The 25,021-nt window shown below is 34.6% G+C and overlaps 2 protein-coding genes across 2 annotated transcripts; one reads left to right on the top strand and one right to left on the bottom strand.

Annotated features, from left to right (window-relative positions):
• LOC126978933 (SPRY domain-containing SOCS box protein 3-like) lies at positions 1–14,242 on the bottom strand. The gene is made up of 6 exons (XM_050828060.1): positions 14,033–14,242; positions 10,822–11,012; positions 8,063–8,288; positions 7,589–7,819; positions 5,493–5,536; positions 1–3,069 (listed from the first exon to the last, which is right to left on the bottom strand). Exons 1-6 carry the CDS (start codon positions 14,148–14,150, stop codon positions 2,974–2,976), a joined length of 906 nt encoding a protein of 301 aa, XP_050684017.1. The 5' UTR covers positions 14,151–14,242; the 3' UTR covers positions 1–2,973.
• Positions 14,243–19,574: 5,332 nt separating this feature from the next.
• Positions 19,575–23,775, top strand: LOC126978271 (lysophospholipase-like protein 1). The gene is made up of 4 exons (XM_050827008.1): positions 19,575–19,882; positions 20,460–20,726; positions 22,050–22,190; positions 23,496–23,775. Exons 1-4 carry the CDS (start codon positions 19,726–19,728, stop codon positions 23,690–23,692), a joined length of 762 nt encoding a protein of 253 aa, XP_050682965.1. The 5' UTR covers positions 19,575–19,725; the 3' UTR covers positions 23,693–23,775.
• Positions 23,776–25,021: the final 1,246 nt, after the last annotated feature.

Raw genomic sequence — 25,021 nt, forward strand, 5'->3', positions numbered from 1 at the left:
AATGTATAAATATTCTTATTGTTAATTTCTTAAATCATTTATACGTCTAGATAGACTATGACAGCTGTGAAAACGTCGAAAAAAAATTGAGTTAACCTTTATTTTGAGCAATGCACGCTCACTAACACAATGTGTCATACAAATCGCGAGTGTCAGACGTAGCCAGCACACTACAGTGTGAAACCTGGCTGTTTTAATCGGTTGCCTAACAGCAACCGACTATCTAGAAGTATAAATTATCTAAGGCTATATAGGTAAGTTTTACCGTAATACAGTCTATATCGTCGCCTTGGAGGTCAACTAGTCTAACCCACAAATTTTGTGAAAATGAGTTAGGTATACCAAACAATTTAGAATCGATTAAAGTCTACAGTGGTCCATCATTCTAAGCCTCAAAATTAGTATTAGCTCTGTATACGAAAATTGTCAATAATTCTGGGCCACATAGGCATAGTAGTCAAAAGTTCTATGCTGTAAAGACCTTTTGACTCCCAAAAATTCAGAGGCACTTCCAAACACCCATGCAGTAGTCAAAAAACTCAAGCGCACTTGGAATAGTTGACCACTGGCCAAATTTGCCAAATTCGACGCTCAAAACGGAACGCACCCTTGTTTGGTTTGGTATGACGTTTGACAGTTGTCAGGCTGGTTTTGATGCGCGTTGAATTTTCGGATTTTACAATTAAAATCACTTTATTCGGTGTATATGGGCGTCATAATATTAATTAGTTAGAATGAGGTCCTCTCGGATGAAAAAATTTATGGAAGCAGCGGTTTTAATCACGCGTAGTGATAGTGAGGATAACCTACAAAGTAAGTAAATAAATTTTTTTTACTTGCCTATTTATTAATTTGCTAGAATAGAATAGAATTCATTGCTTGTTTAGTTAAGTAAGTAGCTACTGTGCATTCATTTACCAGGAGATTGATATCTCGAATGAGTGCACAGCAATTGTTGATACATGCTAAGAAGGAAGGTGTCGAAGGAAGAAATTATATCGAAGTAGCATTTTATGATAAGGCTATTGCACTGTACACTGTAAAGGAAATAAATTGTAAATGTAACTATAACTGTAATGACAAAATATCTATAGTAAAAAGACAAGAACTCTTAACAGAGTATCTCAAATTGGGGTCAGATCAGTTGGGATGGAGTTTTCTGGCAAAGCGTGTGAACACTATGCCTGTAAAAAGGCGATATCAAGGTGGTAATGACTGCAAAATAAATAACACACTCGTTTACAAGTTGGAATGTGATGGTAATGAAACACAAGTTTGTAAATCTTTTTTTTTTGGCCACCTTTGATATTTCCGCACAAAAGGTAAGAACTGCTCTTGCAAAAAAAACACCTGCAGGTACAATAAAAGCTGACAAACGAGGCCACAAAGAACCACCCAATAAAAAATCTGAAGATGTGAAAAACATCATCAGAGATCATATCAAATCCCAGTTGTATCGTCCCACTACTGCAGAAGTAGCACAAAAAGAAAATACCTTCCTTCAGGCCTAAGTGAAAATAGACTGTATTTCGATTATATGGAATTCTGTAAAGAAAAGCAACTTGTACCAGAAAAGGCTAGCTATTATAAGCAAATATTCACAAATAAATTCAACTACGGATTCCATAAACCGAAAAAAGACCAGTTGCGATTATTGCACACAGGTCAAAAATATGTCACCCGATGAAAAAGAACTCATTCAAAACGAACACAACCTTCATTTGAAGCGAAAGGAGGAAGCTAGAGATCATAAGGAGCATGATAAAGTAAGAGCTAAAGAAGATCCTAGTTTCACATGCTTAGCGATGGATTTGGAAAAAGTTCCAGTGACTTCTAGTTTGCAAATCGGTCAGTTATACTATAAGAAGAAGTTAAAAACCTACAATTTTACAATCTATGAACTAGGAACATCTCTTGCTACTAATTACATGTGGCATGAGGGGGAAGGAGCTTCAAAGATTTCTACTTGTTTGTGGAGACTACTATCTGAATTGAAGCCTGAGGTGAAAGAAATAAACTTCTACTCGGATACCGCTGCCGGTCAAAACCGAAAATCAATAATATCTTCCATGTTTCTACGTGCGGTAAGAGATTTGCCGGTAGAGGATGCAAAATCAAGTAGATATTGGTAAACTGTATACCAAAAAATTGAAAAAGGGAAACTTAAAGATTTAAAAGAACTATGCCAAAAAGGTAAAATACCAACAACGTACCATGCCTTCCATAATAACTTGGATGAAATAACCGGATCAGACAGCACCGCCTCAGAGACTGATTAATATCCTATTAAACCTACTCTTTCACATGTTTTCTTCTTTAATAAAATAAAAATATAAATAAAGTTAAAAATTAAAGTTATGCAGTGTTTTCTTTACTTCAAAATTATGAATTTTGTTGCTTGGATCAGTAAAAAATGTTATCATGCGTACTTATAACCAGAAGTCAAAAAATTCAAGAGGCATAGTATTGTTGGTTAATAAGAAATTATACTCAAGTTGCGCGTCATTTGTTAGTAGTCAATAATTCTAAGCAACTTATCTCGTAAAATACAATCAGTACCGAATTAATTATACGACGATATGCCCGCATAAACAAATAATCTAGTGTTCTCTTCTTCCTAATAAAGAAAAAAAGCAGTTCTTTAATATTTCATTCATGTAGGTCACGGTCAAAATGACACTAATGAATGTAAAAAAAATTTTTTTTTCGTATTGAATCTACCGCTACTTCGTTTTACTTTTAATTTGTTCTATAAAATACACATACGCAGATTAAATATGTGAAACTAAGCCAACCGGCCCGGGTCTCCCTTACTATCACTTAAAATAAATTATAATGATCAATAAATACTGATTAATAACTGTTTGAGATGTTTTTAAATCCGCACCAGTCGATAAATAGTTATATATAGACAGCTATAAATAGACGGATTCGAAGTGTGCTGACAGCCTACTATTCATATATCTAATATCCCTATAAAAAAGGAAGTAATGGCGCTCCGGAACGTCGCGGTCGTCTCGGTTTCAACGGTCTCATGCGCAACTGGCGACGAATGCCATATGCCAGGTCCTGCGGAAGATAATCTATTATGAACACACAATAGATGCAACCCCTGACAAATCAGGTCGTAGACAGGTGTCGAAGTTAGGTAAGTGTTGAAGCTAGTGGATGAAAGATGTAGAAAATGGATGTCAGTAACATCCATTTTCTACATTCTCTACCACCAGGAAGCAGGCACGATTATAAAAAGTAATTTTAGCACAAAATACAAATTTATAGATACACATACATGGACCTTCTAACCCAATAGACTCCTTATATAAATTCCGAAAGCAAAAAATTCAGTAAACCAGCAGCTGTGAATGTGCATTAGTTAGGTAATGATCACGATGTTTTATAATTGGTCAGGTAATAATCACAACATTTATAAACAATCGCTTTTGTTGATTTTTACAAGATCTATGTTCCTATCCATGCGGCACAAACAACCTTCCGGAAATCAAACCTGAAATTGGCTTCACTAACTGATAGGCCCAGAGATCTTCAAACTAAGAGATTATAATTAATGCAAACTCGCCCACAACGTACTGAGCAAGCAATAGCTGAAAAGCATAAGCAATTTTGAATACTATAATCATGGGATAAAATAGTTGAAATTTAAAATGGTGCCTACTATCAAAACAACTCTGATAATTAAAATTTTGAGGCATACACACAGACATTTAGCCTGGATATAGCGAAGAACTTTGAACGTGTATGGCACAAGGCGCTTCACTCCAAAATTCTATCATTTGGGCTTCCCGAGAGGCAAGGCTGTGTGCTATCTCCTACACCGTTTCTTCTGCAAATCAATGATACGTTGGAGACCTCTAACATACATTGCTATGCAGGCGTCAGCAGTGGTGATGCCGTACACACGGACCATGCATGTCTTTCTCGGAAAATTGTCGACCAGTGCCGGGAGAAACTCTTGTCTTCTATCGAGGACTCGAAGAGACTCCTCTCAAGAGAGGACTCTCTTGAGAAGGTCGTGGAATGGGGTAAATAAAAAAACCTTGTTCAATTTATCCCCCAGAAGACTCAAGTTTGCGCCTTTACCACTAAAAAAAACCCATTTGTCGTATCACCGCTCTTCGACAACAACTCCCTTAACGGACTGTTCTAAATTCTACCATACCTCACCTCTGCTTGCCAAACCTGGAAAATTGATCTAAAAACTAAAAACAATTAAATCCAGACGTCTAAAGTTGTCTAGGTTTAAAAGTAAAAGACAGAGTGACAAACGTTAGAAATCCGCAAGAAAACAAAAATAAACGTTGCACTCACTTTCTCCCTTCAAAAAAATGGAAATGGGCGGGGCACATTGCCAGGTTCACCGACGAAAGATGGACACACAGAATAATGAAAAAGTCTGGGCCACGAGGCATCACCACGAGAGGTTGGCCTTGTGTTAGATGGGCAGTAGTAATTGGCGGTGGCGAAGCAAAGTTGGTTAGAGAGATGTATCTCTGTAGAGATAAAGAGAGCTGAATGAACTTCTTTGGAGGAGGCTTTCACCTAAAAGGAGTCCATACGTAGATATTAATTTAGAAGATAAATTTATTGTAAAAATCAATTACTAATTTATAGAATTCAATAAAGTTTTATTATAATGATTATGAGCTGTTACGCTCGGTTGAAGCTTGTCGCCGGCGTCTGTCTATAGTTTGTCATCTTTCTATGGTTTAGGTGTCAATGCACATGGTCACTGGCGCCGAACTATAGGAGTATGGGTTTATATGGAAGCATTCACACTTTAAAAAAACAGTGGACGAAGTGCTGGAGATGTTTGGAGGATTTATCTCCAACTTAGGTGTACCTAATGTTTTGTTCGTCGAATAGCAGCCAGAGCATAATATTATAATGAGTTAAGGTTTTAAGTGAAGTCTACTTATTGGTTACGTTCATTTCGACTCTTGCGGATGAATCGTTTAATATGGGTTTTAAACAACTTCCATCACGTTTACTAATAGATACAATCCATATTCAGGTAATAGCCGATAAATATAAATACTAGTTTCAAGCCTTGGTTAAAAAATACCATACTCTCTAATGTTAAAGTTAAGTGCGTACAAATTAAATAATAGGATCCTCCAATAGGCCCGGTATCCACCAAAGCGGTGAGGAGACGAGAGGAGAGAAGCCGCGAAGCTGTCAGGTTATTTCCACCAAAGTGGAGAGGAGATATGAGCTGTGAGAGCTTGAAATCAGTCAAGTGATGTCTGTTAAGAAAGGACGACGTCATCACGGCCGCTTACAACGCATCGTCGCTCAACCGCACCGCTTGATTGCACGACGCGGCACTAAAAAAAGTCTATAGAAAAATTAGACATCTCCTCTAAAATTACACAAATCTGATTGGTTATCAAAATACATCTCCTCTCCGTTTTGGTGGATACCGGGCCTTATACGACAAAACATTGAGTTTCTGTTCACACATTCACAACACTCACCTTATAGGCCCCAGGTTTCGGATTATCCTCTTTTACTACCTTTCCTGGAATAGAAAATACTTATTAAGCTGGTGCGTACAACTTTAACAATATACAATTCAGCTTTGAGCCTAGAGAGTTATACGAAATTAATGCGTATGAAATAGTAAATACAATTATTTCCTATCGTATTATTATAACTCATAATAATATTTATACTAAGTTATAGACCTAATTTTATACATAAAGTCTAAAAATATATTGCATCTTATAATATAGATGGATTTGGAGTTATAAATGATGATAACTTCTTTTAAAAACGACGAAAATCCGTTGAGTAATATAATAGGAGACAGGTATGTGTTAACAAAAATAATTCCAAAAGTCGATGCATCACGTTCTCCTACTCTCTTTCAGTCTCTACCCCTCCCACCCCTTTCTTTTGATTACTTTTTAGTATACAGTCATACCGAACTCTATTTTTTGATAATTAATAAAATGTCACACATTTACTTATTTATAGTGTATGTAAATATTAATGCATGTGTAAATAAGTATAAATAACTTCCACAATATCAAAAAAATAAGGTCTAACTTTATAGTCGTATAGCAAAACGTGCTGAACCGTTGAAACTTGGTATGTACCTGGAGATCCAGATTTACACGTTTTATCCGGCATTTAAAATTTATTTATACTTAATATTTATTTTTGAATGGGTGGTAGTTTTTGACATTTAATAAGTGATTTTAAATCCTATTTAGAATAAAAATATTCGAATTTGAATATCATTAATAGAACACATTTTGAATGTATTATTGACTGTGAATTGTAATGAAGGTAATTTCAAATTTGCGGGAACTGGCATTTGCCTATTATGACAAAACATTTAATTAAATTTGATTTACTTGTGTTGCTCAATTTTTTTCTTCCGATACAATGAAATGGTCCTCACATAAAACTGAATCGATCCGCATTAAAAAAAATCATCAAAATTACTCATTTATATGGACAGACAGACTTGACCAAAAAATAATTATGCCAAAATTGTTATCACAAAAAAGTATTTGACAATTTTTCAAAATTTGAAAGCCTCATGGTGATGAGTATCCAAATCACCCCTATGTATGATCTTCGATTTTGCGTAGTTTAGGAGATAATAATTCATTCCCCTTTTATCCGCTTTTTTCACCTAATTGTGGTTTAGGACTTTTTTCTAATTTTTTTGAACACTTTTAATTAATTTTATTGTTGATAATTAACAGTTGCAATAACCAATTAAGAAACTATGAATAGTTCAGACAATGCGGAACTAGTTTAGAATTGAGTCGTAAGTTCAAGATAACTGCTCCTGCTAAATTCATGAAAATGTTCAAGGTATCATAAAAAAAATGTTCTTCTAACTGAAGCCATAGGCTCCACATTTTTTTTTAAAAAACTTCCCAGAACATTGGACAGTAACATGAGCCCAAATAAGACCGGTGTTAAAAGGGTTTTATTTTCTGTTACAGATTTTCAAAGTTAAATAGGTCATTTTAGACAAAAATAAATCCTTGTTTTATTGCGGTTTTTCTTTTTAATTTTGAGTTAAGATGACGTTACATATTTCATGCAAAAGAAACAGCAGTTTAATGAAACATAATTGATTCTTAACGATGAAATATAATATTTTGATTGATATCATGTACCTACACCTGATGGGCGACATGTATGTTGCGTCATTTTACATATTATATTGTAATTGAAATGATTTGTAAATCGATGCAAATATATATCTTGATATATAAGAGTGGCAATGAGTTTCTTGCTACTTCTTCTCATTAGCTCAACCCTTTACGAAATAGCGGTAGATTCAATAAGATTTTTTTTTTACATTCATAAGTGTCATTTCCGTGACCTACATGAATAAAGTGATTTTGATTTGATTTCATTTGACATGTTTAAACACGGCTATGTCAAGTCACCTTACCTTCATATTTAGATTCATATGATAAAAACACATAGCTAGAAAAGCGCTGTCTAACATGTGAGTGGATTTGATTTGATTGAATGGATTTGATGTATTATTTATGCAAAGTTAAATATTGTTTAGGATAACGAAAAGGATCGTTCAACTTACCATCCGTCGGCATTGTGAGCCAGAAGTAGGACTTCAAAGGAAATCTCAGACCGGGTGGTATCCGATCTCGCACCTTGTTGGTAAGGGAAGCGGCCAGGATCTTGGCAGCGTCGACGAACAGGGAGGCGCGCCAAGACGCAGCGTATGTGAGTTTCATAACAATCCCCGTGGCCGTGGCGGAAACCATTGGATACAGCTCGGAGTGACACCGTAGATTGTAGAACGATATTCCTGCATATGCTCATGTTTTTTTTTGTGGAACAGGAGCGAAAAAAGAGCATATAGGTTAAAATCCAATTGGTGAAATTTCATTTCTTTTTAATGACAATAAGGGGCGAGACGAGCAGGACTATCAGCTGATGGTAATTGATACGCCCTGCCCAGTACAATTCATGTTCATGTTCCATCAAGGTCCAGATATAATGTGGTCGTTTAGTATATTGTTAACATTATTGGGTTATTATAATATCTTACCTTGGGGTTTCCTGTTAACATAGTACTCAAGTGTTCCCTGCCACATGTCCAGCCTGACACCGACTAGAGCGCCACCGCAGAATCCCTGGGTTTCAATGCACACTTTCCCTTCATGATGCAACGCACCCTTGTAAGAGAGCCCATATGACTGCTTGTCATTCCCGAGAAAAGACAAGAATTTTTGGCTATTCGTTGCGTCCATTTTATCGCTGCCAACACCCACCATCTGGAAATAGGTCCAGTATAAGTGAGGCTCAGTCATGAGATGAGCGGTGAAGTGAAATATATACATTGGTATTTCAAAATCATGGGTCCGCTTTCGCTGTTGGAGAAATGAATTGCTGTTCGTTAGTCTCGCTAAAACTCGAGAACGGCTGGACCGGTTCGGCTAATTTTGGTCCTGAATTATTTGGGGAAGTCCAAGGAAGGTTTAAAAGGTGAATAAATATGAAAGTGTTCGGAATTAAATAAAAACAACAATTTTGTTTTTCCTTTGATGTGTCCCCCGTCGTCCGATATTTGTTTTGTATAGACATATTTGTATATACATTTTCTATGAGAGAATTTATTGACGCACGGTTTGACAGTTCTGCTGTGAAACAATTTCATTACGACAACAAGGAGCATATTTTACGAAATAATTCTTGATATTATGATATATTATTGACAAATTAATAAAAACATTTTTTTATTTATTATATACAGAACAACGTCTGTCGGGCCAACTAGTGTGGAATAAAATTTTACAAATTGTGAAAATAAACTATATTTATAACCACATTCAATAATATGTATCTAATAATAAAAATTTTCAAAACAAATGTTACACGAAATTCAAAAGAATTGTTAAAAAACGCTTGTGTGGTAAAGGTTAATGAAAAACCACTGATTGGGAATGGAGTGACCGCCCTCAGGCGATTAGGTAAATAATAAGTTTAATTGTACGATATTACTTTGTAGCGATATTTACTATGAAGAAAAAAAGAAGCCCACTGAGTTATTGCGCCCGTTCTTCTCAAGTCTGAGGCAAAGTTTTTCGGATGGGTGGTAGGTAGTTTTTAACTGACTTCAAAAAAGGAGGAGGTGCTCAATTTGTGGGTATGTTTTTTTAATGTTTGTTACCTCTGAACTTTCGACTGGGTGGACAGATTTTTATTATTCTTTTTTATTTGAAAGCTGTGCTGCTTTGAAAACTGCTTCCCGTGTTGTTTTCCGCGACAAATTTACGAATAACTCAATAAAGCACCAACCGATTTCGATGATTCTTTTTTATTGGAAGGGATAGTTCGGTGACAGTTTGGTTAGGTTAATCTGATTATGGGATTTAGTAAATCTACATATATTTAGACTATATATTACTTAGTGTACTTCAAATTCACTAAATATCAAAAAAATAAAAACAAAAAAACAACCAACTTCAAAAACACTATTCCAAAATCATAGAAATATTATGCACTAAAAAGTATAATAATAATTGCGTATTGTTATACAATCTAATTCTAATTTCGATTATTGTTATTTTTGGTGTCGGTGTCAGCCAAGGTAGGTTGGTTGTTGAGATATATACAGAGTTATTGGTGTGATGTGCTTGAGTCGCAAACTCGAGGCGAGAGCAGAGCCACGGAGGGCATCGTTTCCAAAAATAACATTAATCGTAATTAGAATTAGATTAATTAATTACATTACAGTCCATATATTGATATCTACATTTAAATAAAATACATTATGTAAACTCAACAATTACGTAAATTCACATATTATATGAATGACTATCTATATTTGACCTGTATAGCCGAGTGGTTAGCGATCCTACCTACTAAGCTAGAGGTCCCGGGTTCGTGCAAGCATTTTTATGATGAATATGGGTGTTTGTTTCCGAGTCATGGATGTTTAAATGTATTTATGTATGTTAATATGAATTTATGTATGTTTAAGAAAGTATATTGTATTAAATATATCATTGACTTGTAACCCATAACACAGGCTATATATGCTTAACTTGGGGCAAGATAATTTGTGTAAAAAGTGTGTCAATATTATTATTATGACTTGAATCTTCAAAGCTGCCAGGCAACTTTTAACACGTCATGTTATTCTACAATTTTTTGGAACATAGCTGTGAGCATTTCAAGACAGTAAAGCGTGTAGGAATACTAGATATTAACAAATGCCGAAAATTTTCAATTTTCTAAAAATATATTAATACTATAGGCTACATCAGTTCATAAAGGGGCTTCGCTTTGACATGGGGACAAGAACAAATAAACGCCCAGCCCATTGTTCTGACTACTGTTGGTGGCTATTCGATTTTTATAACTGTTTCTCATCGGTCTGCTGATGTGGATGAAGTCCCGACCATAGAGCACCATAGAGTACCGCACACTTGGAACCAATTCCGCAAGAAACCATAAGAAGTAGTATTCACTGAAGCATGCCTAGGTGAATGCGAAAAAGAGGCTGTAAGCAATTTGAATTTTGGCCTGATTGCTCATTGATGTAATCAAAATGTAATTACCAAGTTAAAACGAAAACAGATATGCCTTGCTTATGAAAATTTATAAGATAACCTGCTTAGGTGCCCAATTTTTTTGCACAGTATGAAAAATTTAATGTTATATTAATTATCTTCACAAACTTCATAATATTCCCTAATAATGAATGGTTATGATAAAAATATACTAAATTTAATGTATTACTTATTCCATAGTAATCACTTTAGTAATTAGAAAACTCAATTAATATAATTATTATATACTAACTACATCTGTGCCAAATGTCTCAGACATAATCTTTATTTCCCAATAGTAGTGATGATTATGTAGCAGTGGTGTGTCACCCTTGACTACAGCAGTGCCAGCACTCCTCTGGGGGTGAAACCAAATTATTTTTCTGTCCTCACTGATCCTTGCATAACATGAATCATTTTTCTTCTCCCAACTCCATTCTATAACTGCAAAACATATACCTTATTTATTTGTTGAATTATTTTGACATTTACTGCGGTTAAGAGACACAATAAATAAGCATTGCTCACATGCCTTTATCCAAGTGTATTCCATTAAATAGTTGCAAAAGTAGAATATTCTTACACTTAATAATTTTTGAACCATGTTATAACATATCACCGGCTTTTAATTGACTTCACTGAGACCTAACAGTTAGAGCTGCGACACATTTTACAAGCAAAGTAAATCACAATTACCATTCCTTTTGGAAATTAATCATAATTTTAATCTCTTGCAAGATATTATATTATTACTGGCGGACCCGACAGACGTTGTTCTGTTATAAAAAAAAAACTCTTGCGGATGGAATTTCTATAAATCCGTTCTTAGCTGGTCTCTACTCGTCGAAAGGAATTTCTAACAAAATTTCAAGTCTCTACGCCTTATGGTTCCAGAGATGTTGTGATGAGTGACTATATATGTGGAAATATCTTATATATATATAGATAAGAAAAATTAAATGGCTTAACAATAAATATTTTGTCCACATTTATAACTTTTTGACCTTTGTTATTAATTATTTCTTAATCTGCTATCTATATAATGAATATGTAATATATCCAGAAATGAGGAATTTTTTCCAAGATGCTTTTACTGAAATTTTATCTGCACCACATGAATATCTGGTATTCTACAAGTATGCATCTTATAAGAAACTTCTAGTCTCACATGGTAACAGTTTTTGGGAGCAACAGTAGGTGCCAGCAAACATCTTGTTGATTGTGAGATTGACATTAAGCCAAAGGTCACACATTGGATATATATAATATTATACACCGACAGTTAGGCCTATAATGAACTATTGTCAACCAAATCACCTCTGCTGCATCAATGTGCTTATAATTAACACCCTACAATACTACTTTATGATAACAAGAGCACTGACATACTCCCCATCAGCTTTAGGGCTGTTGCTAGATCTAGCACCATTACAATATGATTACAAAGTAGGAAAGCTATGCTCACAATGAACAAAGCGGGATAAACAGTATTGTGATCTCATAGAAAATCCTATCATGAAGGAACTTTAACAAGACACTGGTGTACATAACACAAACAGAATAATTGCGGCATGGTGCCACCAACTTCCTCAAAAATAATGAAACTGTCTTGTATACAGCAAAATGTTACCCAGAGTTGCCCTATATTCCAAAGTAGCTCCAAAATCGTCAGGAGTCAAAGACAATAAAGCAACTTTGCTGCCTCTACTGCCAAAGACAGCAAGTGTCGCCAATATGTAGGTCTCAGTGAGTCATACAACTTTGTGCCGTTTGGTGTCGAGACACTTGGCCTGTGGGGCCCAGTGTCAAGAGGCCCCCAATTGTACAAAGTACTGTCTTCGCGCCTCAATGAGGCTACTGGAAACCCAAGAGCTGGCAGCTATTTCAGTCAACCGATCAGCCTAGCTATCCAACACGGAAATGCTGCCAGTATTCTTGGTACATTTCCACATGATGATAGTTTTAATTTTATTTAGTCATAGTATTTTAAATATAATTATAAGATTTGTTTTGGTTGAATAAAATATTAATAGATAAAGTAGCTGACCCACTAAATAAATGTGCACAAAAACCTTTATACATCTTTAACCATTTTATGGTGTATTAAGCAGTATCACGAAAAAAGTTTGCATAACTGGGCCCAGAACTAATGCCAACAGTAGGTGAGGAGAGGTTTTGAAAAAATAAATACTTTATAATGGAAATCTATATAGAGACCGACTATTCCGAGAAGAGCATTTTTGGCAATGGCAGGCTAATCAAACATCTACCCAACTTAAAGAGCATCAATTACATAACAAAACTACAACTAAAGGGCTCAATTTAGAAAAAAAATAATAATCTTTCAAATTATGACTACATCAGACATCATAATATATAATATATACACATGTATGAAAATGTTGTATATAATGTGTGTAAATACTACACAAAAGACAATATTATTACCAGAAACAAAGACAAACTCTTAATGCCCACTTCTAGGCTATGCAAGTTGACAGATGAATTATCGGCAATGGAGTTCAATTTTGAGACAAACTTCCTGAAAACATATTGAAAAATCCTATGACAATATAAAGGATTATTTTAATGAAAAGAAAGCTTGTAATGAATTGTCCTGAATGAAGAATTTTATTTATTACTTTTAACAAAAATATTAAATTAATAATTTATTAAGGCAAAATCTTCAAATTTAAAGTAAAATAGAAGTGTTTTATGAATATTGCAATTGCATACACTCTATTCTATTGTTTATATTGTGCCTTTTGTGGAAAGGTCACCACAACTGAGCCAATGTCTGGTTGAGGTAGGCTTGTGGAGTGGGTTGTACCCTTTCCTAAAATAATATAGCCGAGGGAAGTAATGGCTGCTTCATGTGTTGTGCTAATAAATGGGTATTATTTGATCCTATTGTTTGTTTGATAATAATTTTTAAATTTTACTAATAAATTCCCCCACCCCTACTCTCTCCCTCAAATTCGCGCCTATTAAGGTAACATAATGTTTACCTGTACTGTACATAGAATTTGGAGGAATGTCACTAAGGAAGTAATCCTAAAAATATTTTTTTTATAATGCGGGCGCCAGACTTAGCTTCACATGTTTGATTGCTAAGTGTGGCACGGGACTTTGGGTATGTGTTTGTCTTTTTCAACACATCAAAGTGTTCAAAGTTGAATGTGTTCAAATGTTTGCGTAGCTTGCCACACTTGTTAAGAGTTCATTTGCTCGAAAGTTGTTGAGCTATCGACGTTAGAATAATTAATAAAAAAAAATATTTTGGTAAATTCTAGTACCTATATCCGAAATCTGTCCAAATGCAAAATCCAAAGTAAGCACATGCCAAACTAACTAGAGTAGGTGATGTAAATCTGAAATCAATCTCCGTTGAAGCAAATAACAATCACTTAGTAAGACTTATTTTAAAAAAGTAAATTGTTCAGAGTTCTGTTTTAATTCCTTACCATCATAATCCTCTCCACAGGCACAATCCTTGTTTTGCCAACAATTACAATAGGCTTGCGCAAATCTATCATCCCATTTAGCGGCTTTAGCAAGCTCTGATCGCACTGATAGTAACATAGTTACGTACGAAAATTATTTTACCTAAAACGATAACCACGATGCAGAGAACACGTCCGTTAGTATGTACTGGGTAGGTACTTTTAAGTTCTATTTTATCCAAACCTATACCTACGCAGTACGTACGGTAGCGGAATTCAAAACAACGAACATGCGAATGACAGATGTCAGTTACCGAATTTACATTACCTACCCAAGAATATAAAATTGCTAATATTATACAATATTTAAGGCGTTCTCATGATTTGTAGAATATTCAGAGCCTGTGCTAAAACAAACATAAAAAAATCTAAGAATATTGTGAGAAGCAGTAGGAACAATACAAATCTATTAGAAGTTTGATAAAAACATAGCACATACAGTTATATAGTATATTTGGTAAGTAGCACATTAATAATAAAAAGAACACAGCTTTCAGCCTCTGCTGACACAACAGATGAAGATAGTTTTTATTTTCTCTTGACATAGAAAAAACCAGCATTCACTCTTAATTCCAAACATACGTCATGATTCATACCAGCCAGGCAATGAACAATTGTAATTGTTCTTTGCTCTAACACTCCTCCTCAATTGTTTCCATCAGACTTCCTATTAAGATTCAGACTCCTCTAATCCCTTCACTCACTCACTCACGGACAATCCTCAATTCACTTCCATCTCACTTCTGCAAAACTGATGCTTTCCTCTAATTATTAAATTTTATATAAATTAAAGAAATTAATTATTTATATTGAATAAATTTAAAGCCTTTGTCAAAGCATCAGCAACCATTTGCGGTGTCTCCAAATACCTCAGCGTGATTGCTCCATTTTCTATAGTTTCCCGAATGAAGTGATAGTGCACATCAACATGTTTAGTCTGCTGACGGTGCATTGGATTTTGTGCAATAGCCATAGCGGACTGGCTCTCTGTATAAATCACAATGGGTGGCTCCTTATCTGTGATTTTCCTTAAAATTTTCTGAGGAATATGGCCTCTTTCGCAGCCTTCAGCTTCTGCTGTCGATAATGCTATACTCCTTTGTTTGGAGCTTTGCCACGAAATGGCTCCATTAGCCATCTTGAGCACATTTCCTGAATATGACTTTCTGTCAACAAGATTACTTCCATGACCTGCATCAGCAAAGCCTTCAAAATCTTGACATGTGTCCTTAGAGTATACTAGTCCCATACTCTTTGATCCTTTTAGGTATCTCAGAATCCTTTTTACTGCATCCCAGTGAATTTCTTCATAATTACTAAAAATTGACTCATGAAGTTTGTTGCGTGGGCAATGTCGGGCCTTGTACAGATAGCAACATACATCAATGATCCTATCAGCTCTCTGTAGTGTATGCTGTCGTCAGGTACAGATAACTCTTTTGGTTTTTCGAAACGTTGCCCTGTAACTCCTGGTGTACTCACTGGTTTACAGTTCTTCATTTTAAATCTGCGAAGAACTTTTTCGATATACTCCTCCTGATCGATTTTAATAGTACCGTTCTCTTGTTTTATTCTCATTCCAAAAAAGAGCTCTACCTTACTTCATGTATACACAGGATTCGTTTAAGTAACGCTTAAAATTTAGGCTCTTCAGTTCCGAATGTAGCATTTGGTTCCAAGACCGAGGGGCTTGCTTAAGAATTATTATAAATTATTTTTATAAATATTATTATATATATTATATATATTATTTATTATTATAAATATTATTATAAATTATTAAACACACATTATCTTCTTTGCCCTTATCTTCAAAGTGAGGTGGCTGTCGCATGTAGACTTTTTCGCTTATGCTTCCGTTTAAGAATGCTGTTTTGACATCCATATGGCAATCTGCAGGTTCGCTGCTAACGCAATCAGAAGTCTCAAAGAGCTATGCCGGACCACGGGTGAAAAGATTTCATTATAATCAATCTCTTTTCGCTGACTGAACCCTCGCGCGACCAATCGAGCCTTCTACCGAGTTTTATTCCCGGCCTCCTTTTTGACTTTAAATAACCATTTACAGTCAACAACATTGCTCGCTTGGTAAGGTTTCAGAAGAACCCAGGTCTCATTTTCCTTTAAAAGATCAAGCTCCTCTTGTATCGCATCTCTCCACTGTGCAGCATCATTTTTCGATAGTGCCCCTTGCATAGTCACCGGATCATCTATTTGTGGTAATTTTTCCATTCGCATAAAAAATCCTGACCGAAAATTAACTTCTTCCCCTCCTCGGTGGGATGCTGAATGGTCCGCCATGGTCCGCTCGCGAAAAGAAGCTGAGAAAATATTCTCCACATCTTGTAGCATGGTAGATTATATTTCCTTTAAACTAATTTCTGCTCGCACATCAAGACTTCTTTCCAAAAAGAAATCCCTTGGATGGCGTCAATGCTGTGTATCCTTATCTCCTCGTTCCCACCTTTCCCTCGTATGGAAAAATATAGAAACATATCGTAGAGGTTTTGACATGCTGGACATTTCAAACAATAGCCTAAACTCTTTTATTAATGACTTCTATTGCCATCTAGCTCCGCCCTACGTCTCTGAATCTGATTGCCTTTTATCCCCGATCCGATTTCTCCCCTTTCCGACTCAGACAAAAAGAACGATCCTTTTTCCTTCTCCGAACTAACATCTGTTCTTGATCACCTTCGTGATTCCTCTCCTGGCGCGGATGGTATACCTTATTCCTTCATTTGTAAATCCTCTACCACTAGCAAAAAAGTCCTTCTTAATATTCTCAACTCCTCCTGTGTTATCCCGAATTCTTGGAGAACACAACTTATTATACCCATCCTTAAACCTGGTAAGGATCCATTGGTTTCTTCCTCCTATCGTCCCATTGCTTTATCGTCAGTTCTTGCCAAAATTATGGAGAATTTGGTAAAAACGGATTAGAATGGATAATTAATAGAAAATAAAAATCTTCTTTCTAATAGCCAATATGGCTTTAAGACAGGGTACGTTGGACAGCGTGAGCATCCTTACTTCTGAAATCCGTTTAGCATTCTCTAGAAGCGAGCATGTTGTTGGGGGTCTTTCTAGATGTCTCAGCGGCATATGACAACGTTCACCTTCCTCTACTCAGGAAGAAAATGCACCAGCTGAGTATTCCGTTTAGGGTGATCAATATCATTTGTAATATGTTAATGGGTCACTCTATTTCCGTCTACCATCAAGGAACTCTCCTCCCACCTCGAACTGTCTGGAAGGGCCTCCCACAGGGTTTAGTGTTAAGTCTATCCTATATTATATATATACTTCTGACCTAGGCCTTACTGTTAGCCCATTCTGCAAAATTCTTCAATATGCTAATGATTTTGCACTATACTCCATCTCATCTTCTTTCAACTATTCTTCATCTTGCTTAAATTCTGCTTTATATTATCTGAATCAATGGCTCTTAGACCACAACCTCTCACTTTCTGTTCCCAAATGTACTGCGGTTATTTTTTCCCGAAAACGCACTATACCGGTCATAAATCTCTCAGTAGGTGATGAATCAGTCCCGTTTAAGGATAATGTTAAATTCCTTGGTATTTTTCTTGACTCGAAGCTCTCCGGTATTCACCACTTGAAGTACATTGTTAAGACATGTGAGAGGGGTGTCAACGTTATGAGCACTCGCGTACACTGAGGGTACGCTGGGGTGCCCACCCATTTTGCCAAAAACTTTATACAGTGCTATCGTTCGTACTCATTTTGATTACGTTAGTTTCCTACTTGATTCGTGTAGCGGTGAGCTTGAGTAGTGTCAGTTTGGACAGGGCTATTTTAGCCCTGTTCAAATTGGAGAAAATCCAGTCCAAATGCTTACAAATCATAACTGGTGCTATGAAAATGTTCTCCCGTCAACGCTCTCCAAGTGGAGTGTGGAGACCCACCTCTTCACCTTCGCCGTCAGTACCTAGCCGATAGATTCCAAACTAACGTAATCGAATTTAGCGCACACCTCCTTCTTGATATTCTGCACTCTATGTCTCTAACTATTCAAACTTCTTCAGATTGGTCTCATAAAGATCCACTTCCGTTAATTAATTCTTATACTAAATTTAAAGCCTTACCAGTTCCCATTTTACAATCAGCCTTATCCAGCCCTTAGCCCAGTCTCTCATTTTCCAACCTAAAATTTTTTTGACTTTGGAATAATTGCTAAACACTGCCCTGAAGCCAATAGAAAATTTAATTATATTCTATCTTCTGATAAGTCTGATTGGGTGACGTTCACGGACGCATCCAAATTATCCAACAGTAGCTGGGTCGGGTGTACAGTTTGGATTCCTTAGTTCCATGTAATTTTAAATTACAAAAGTCCCTCGCAGAATTCCATCTTTACTGTCAGAGGCGGTGTCATATGGTGAATCACATTAGATAAACAAGGCTTTAATCCTGTCTAACTCATTAAGCTGCTTGATGGACCTAACAAAAAATCCTTTCAAATCTTCAAACAACTTCATAATTAATTTAAGAACAAAGGCATCCCTGTACAGATGTCACATAATGGGAATAGAAGTTGCATTAGCTTGGATTCCTAGCCATCTAGGGATAACTGGCAATGAAATTGCAGACTCGTGCGTGAAAGACGAAGTGATTCAGTCTGGAACATTAAAATTTATTACTGTTTTCTTCGAGATCTACCCGCTATGTCTAAACCCATTCTGGTTGATTCATGGAATGCTTTATGGCAAAAACAAACTAAAGGTAAATTCTATTGTTCTATCCAAACCTTTATCCCCTCTAAGCCTTGGTGCTTTCCTCAAAAAAAAACAAAATAAACTTTTCACTTCTGTCATCATGTATGACTTCGCTTGGGATTTGTCTGTTCCCCAGTATTTTTGGCCAAAATCCGGGTTAGGGACCATTATATATCTATGTGAATGTGGCCTTGAGGAAGGTACTCTTGAACATATTTTTTTCTATTGCCCTAAATTGTCAATTCCCGTAAATGACCTTCTACCGAACGGTATCCCTCGCCCCATCAACATCGCTTTTTTTCTTCTTACTATATGCCATTCCCCTTTCATAATTATTCTTTACAAATTTATTCCCCGCAATAATATTAAATTGTAATTTCTATCCTGCATACTTTCTACGCTTCTATTAGGCACATATTCTTAAATTCACACATTTTTCCCTTACATTTAGATTAGATACTAACTACCTTAGTTAATATTATGGGTGTTTATTACTAACCGTACTAACTCTTGTTGCCTATTCTTCAGTTCACAAAAAAAAACACAGGTACATCAACCGATCATTTCCTTTTAATCATCTCTTTAAATACCTCAATCAGCTAAATTATAATAAAAAATCTCTCCACTTTGACGTTGGCCGAATCGTCGACGGAGTCATTTACTATAAAAAAAAATATATTATTTTATTGCAATCCAAAGAGTAATACGTATTAACAAAATAATAAATTATTTAGAGGCAAAGAGTATAGTAATAAGGGAATTAGGTACAATCTAACTTTACAACTAAATAATAATTAGTATGAAGTATTTTACATCAATTTTAATAATAGGAATATAAAATAAAAATTGGTGTACTCTTATTTTATTAAGATTTAAGCGATACAGAGTATAAAGTAATAATAATTATTATACTTTATGTTTTGCAAATTATATATTTTTTTATCTATATTCTCTATTTTCTCAATAATCTCAATAGTATCATCATTGAAAATGTCCCGGTTAGGTGCATTACATTGTATAAAAAATACTGCTGCTCAAAATACAGGAACAGTAATTTTCTTCCATGGATCAGGTAAATGATAATATTATATTTATATCATATGTATTTAAATATCAATTTCACCACTTTGCACGGATTGATTTCATCTTAAAACCTTAATTTGATAAGCAGGACCCACATTGTTGAGAAATTTATTGCTAATTTAAAACTCTGGAACAATTACCAACTATTATTATTCAAACTTATAATGACTTACTCATCAAAAATTAGTATCTACTCCGTGAACATGCTGTAGCTAGTGAGATTATAGTGGTAATGAGAATTAAATTGATGATGATGAATGCAAATCCTCCCACTCCAATTGCTGGTATTTAAAGGATCAATGGTGGCATTCACATCAGTTATATCTAAACTATACATATAAACATACTATAAAAAGATAAAAAATATTATATTTTAAAAAAGTGTATACACTCATCTGAGCTATCTTTAATTACTATTAATTCACTATATTAATAGCAGTTAATATGAATTTTTCATTCCAAATATATTGAAAGTGTATAATATATTATGTTTTATTTATATCCAAAAAACATTTTCTTTTATAATCATTTTAATGTCAACATCAATCATAAAAATATAATTTCAGGTGCTTCTGGTGGTCATATGAAGGAATGGGTGCAAATAATGGCTGACAACTTCTCATTTCCTCATCTTAAAATATTATTTCCTACAGCCCCTTTGCAGCCATACACACCAGCAGGAGGTGCAATGACCAATGTGTGGTTTGATCGGCTAGATATTAAGCCAACTGTTCCAGAAGCTACACAGTCTTTGGCAAAAATTAATGCAGATATAAAATATTTAATAAAAAAGGAAAATGAAGCTGGTATTCCTACTAATAGAATAATTGTAGGTAAATGTCATTTATAGGTTTTAAAGCTAACCATTACATTTATTCTAATAATTACTTAAGGCCTGCTCAGACTGAGACGGTGTGCCATGGGATTAATATTTTTACCAATGGACATTCAAAGATATTGGTATAGAAATATGGCAAATTGCAATGCTTTAAAATGAAGCCATGGTATCGAAATGGATGTCATTGATTGGCTATAATGTTTAATGTATGATATTACATTGTAATCCATAATTTCATAAATAAAATAGGTCCGCTGAGTTTCTTGCGCCCATTCTTCTCAGGTAATAAAAATATTTAATTTTGAATTTGAATTAAAAGATGCCACACGGACTCACGCGGCGTCATATGGTTGCGTACACAACAGCATGCCGACGACGCCGTCGCCATTATATTATATGACACGATATTTTATGATCAACACATATTTAACAGTGCCTGAATTTTGTCATAATCCATTCTATGATACTTAAAATTTTTGAACATTTAAAACTGAGGCACATCAAAACTTGATCAAACACAAATGAAGACGTTTATTGATAAGAGATGAGACACAAGAGAGATGTTTATTGGGGAGCGGGAGCTGCTTGTCGTAAGACTCTGGAATGATGCGGTATCAGCGGCTATTGTGCGCTGACTGACAGCAAAATCCTTTGCCATCTAGTCCTTAATATAACTAAAATATCTTATATAAATGTTACGAGGCTAATTCTCTGTAAACTTCTAAAAAACACAGGCATACTATTTTTATTTAAACATACAATATTATGACCGTAGTGTAGAGAAAGTAAATCAATCTACTATATTAGTACAATTGATGTGTTAGTTATAATTTTATTTAAATTTTTTCCAACTGACCTTAAAATAGTTGCCTGGGTTTTATAAATAAAAACATTATAGTCAACAGAAGTAAAAGAGAAGCCAAGTGCGAGTCGGACTCGCCCATGAAAGGATTTGTAGCAGCAAGTAACATAATATAGGTGTAGTTCATTGTAACTTTGGTGGATGTTTTAATATTGATTAGTGTATTTTTTTATGTAACTTTTTAATGAGTATTATTTAAAAAAAATACTTATTAGATCTTGTTTAAACCAATTTTCGGAAGTTTGCATGGTAATGTATATCATATATTTTTTATATGCTACCAACCCTAAGACGGAAAGTAACCAAAGTTGGTGATCCACAACTATTGTGACACCATATTAAATTAGCTAGTATAACATTTATTATTTGCTCAGGAAATACATACAGGCCTCTTGAACTCAATAATAATATGTTACATTGTTTTGGTGATGATTTTTTCTTTATTTTAAATTTTAGGTGGATTTTCAATGGGTGGTGCACTAGCATTTCATATAGCTTATAACTGGGAACCAAATGTTGCTGGATGTTTTGCCTTCAGTTCATTTCTTAATGAAAATTCTGCTGTTTATGAGAAACTTAAAGAAAACAATGATAAGGGTAGGTATTTATTTGATTCAAGTACATGGATTACAACCTAATTTAGTTTGACTGGGTCAATAGAAACATATAATTAATACTTGGAATGACAGTATGTCTTCCCTATAGGAAGAAATACTAACCGAACCAAAATTAAACAATATGAAAATATCATGTAAGGTAAACAGCTCCTAATCATTTAAAAATTTACAGCTTAAATCTCATACAGGATAAACTCTTCTGGCTAAGTTTGAGAATCTTTCGAAACACTTGTAATGACAACAATTGAAATCACCAAGCAGTTCCTTCAGTTAATTGAACAAATTGAACCGAGTTCCGTATTGTTCATAAATTTTGATTACAAATTTAATTTGTGTAAGTAATCCCCAGAAGTGAGGGATATCACTTTAAAAATAATAAATTGTTTATATTTGAATGGGCGACATCTCAAGTTAATTTCCTTATATGCAATTATTGGGGCTGAGCAGGTTATCAACTGTAAAGTAGATCCCGTAGATGGAGCCACAGCCTAAGAGTTGAACAAGACATCAAGATTTACAGACCATGTGTCACTCCAATGGTTGGCTTAGGTGGTAAGAGCGCTCGGATGGAACCCGTTTAGATATTTTTAGCGGCTAGCAATACTAACGAAGTTTTTATTATATTGTTTAAGCACTTCCTGTCAATTAATACTTAAAGTTTATGTTTTTTTGTTATTTCAACAATACGGAAACAAATCTTACTCATGCTCACTGCCTGAGTGCTCTCAGATAACTACTCCGGCCATACTCCTTTATTATTAACACAAAATGAGAGTGCACTGGGACCGAGTGTACTCGGACAGTGAAAGCCCCATTTAATCGCCGCGCGATCTCAGATTTTAGTACCATACCTACTACAAGCTATTGTCAACTGCATATACTCAGCGTTGCGAAAAATAATAAATGTGTTGAGAAACTCTGATTTTTTTTATTACCAAGCGCTACTTTTACGGCCTTACAATTGGTATAACTTTATATCTGAGACTAAACCAAGAATAATGAATTTGCAAAATGTTGAGTATATCGCTGGCAACACTGTCAATACAATGATAATTCTGAAGATTTCCGAACGTCAGGCAGCTTTGCAAATAAACGCGGGAAACGTTATACGTCCGAATAATGCAATCATAAGCAACATGTCTGTTTGAAAACATTTGGCATATTCTTGGTTTATTCTCTGGTATATCTTTATACCATGTTTATGTATTTATTTAATTGTTCATGCATATTTTAGACAATTAATTCTCTATAGTTCTATATCATTGCGACATATTGTGTTTTTCAGTGCCACCTCTACTTCAAATCCATGGCAACTCTGATGACTTGGTACATTTTTCTTGGGGTGAAAACACCTTTAGTCAGCTGAAATCACTTGGCGTTCCGGGTGAATTTCATGTTCTGGATAAACTGGGTCATTCAATTAATAGAAGAGGATTAAATTTAATTAAGGCTTGGATAAATAAACATTTACCTGAAATATAAGGATCCAATAAATATTGTTACATAATAAAAAAAAATGTTACATGCTACCTAATTACATAATAGATTTGAATTAAAAAACTTAATACTGTTTTATTTAAAAAAAAAAAGGTTGCAATACCAGACGCCTAAACATTGACCACCGTTGATGTGAGCACGTTATGGTATTTAGGCACATATGCGAATTTTCTTGAAACTGTAATTATCATAATGTTGACACCATTACAAAAACTTGCTGTGTTTACTACTCGGATAAGTCGAGTCAGAAATTCTTATGTGGCGCGATGGATTTGCTTTTACAACATGATTCCAGAAAATGTTCAAAACAGAAATCAATAAGAATTGTTAAAAGACGTTTATGTAGTAAAGGTTGCATCACATTAATGACTGTCTTAATGATATGCACTTAATGATCACAGATTGGGAATGGAGTGTCCGCCTACAGACTATAAAATATAAATTTAATTGTACCTAACAAAATTTTATAAAAAAAAAATAGAAGCATGCCGAGTTTCTTGTGCCTGTTCTTCTCAGGTATGAGGCACCAATTTTCGAGTGGACGGTAGTTTTTGACTTTCAATAAATGATATATACTATTTTGATACTAGTAGGTCTCTAACGGTATATATATATTCAACGGAAAACCTAAAAATCCGTGATTATTACTTTAATCCATTTCCTGTTTCTGGTATTTCAATAAATTTTTTTATGTATATGTGTTGCATCACTTTACATACCTATATTGAAATTGAAATGATTGATGTAAAACAATGAAAATGTAAATCTTGATTTAAAAGAGTGTCAACCTTTACGATCGAGCTAATGAGAAGAAGTAGCAGTAGATTCAATACGAAAACAGAAATTATTTATTCAACTCATGCTCTGAAATTGCTTAATTGCGCACAATATAGGCTGCACAAAATCGATTTTTGTGAACAAGTGCATTAACATATCTACTCATAAATGTATCTATATTAGGGCAAAGAAAATGGGCCATACAGCCAAACACAATAAACAGTTCAGAGATAGAATTTGTTATTTTATAATATTTACTTTAATTTAATTGCCTCATGTGTTTTTTAGAGATAAAAGATATTAAAATTTCAATTAAATAACGGTAGGTTTTTAATTAAAAATATATATTATTTATTACAAAATTAATTTAATAGTAGGCTGTATAGGTCTGGAGCCGAAGCCTAATATCAATATCGTAAGATTTAAAAAAAAAGCGGCGGGAAACAGATCTTGTTTTGCGTGCGTTTATTAATTTCTTAAAAATTGTTAAAAATGTCCATGTCCGCCATCGAAATGAAAAGCAGAGCTTATAACTCG

This window comes from Leptidea sinapis, chromosome Z (assembly GCF_905404315.1).
Source record: "Leptidea sinapis chromosome Z, ilLepSina1.1, whole genome shotgun sequence".
Taxonomy (NCBI): domain Eukaryota; kingdom Metazoa; phylum Arthropoda; class Insecta; order Lepidoptera; family Pieridae; genus Leptidea; species Leptidea sinapis.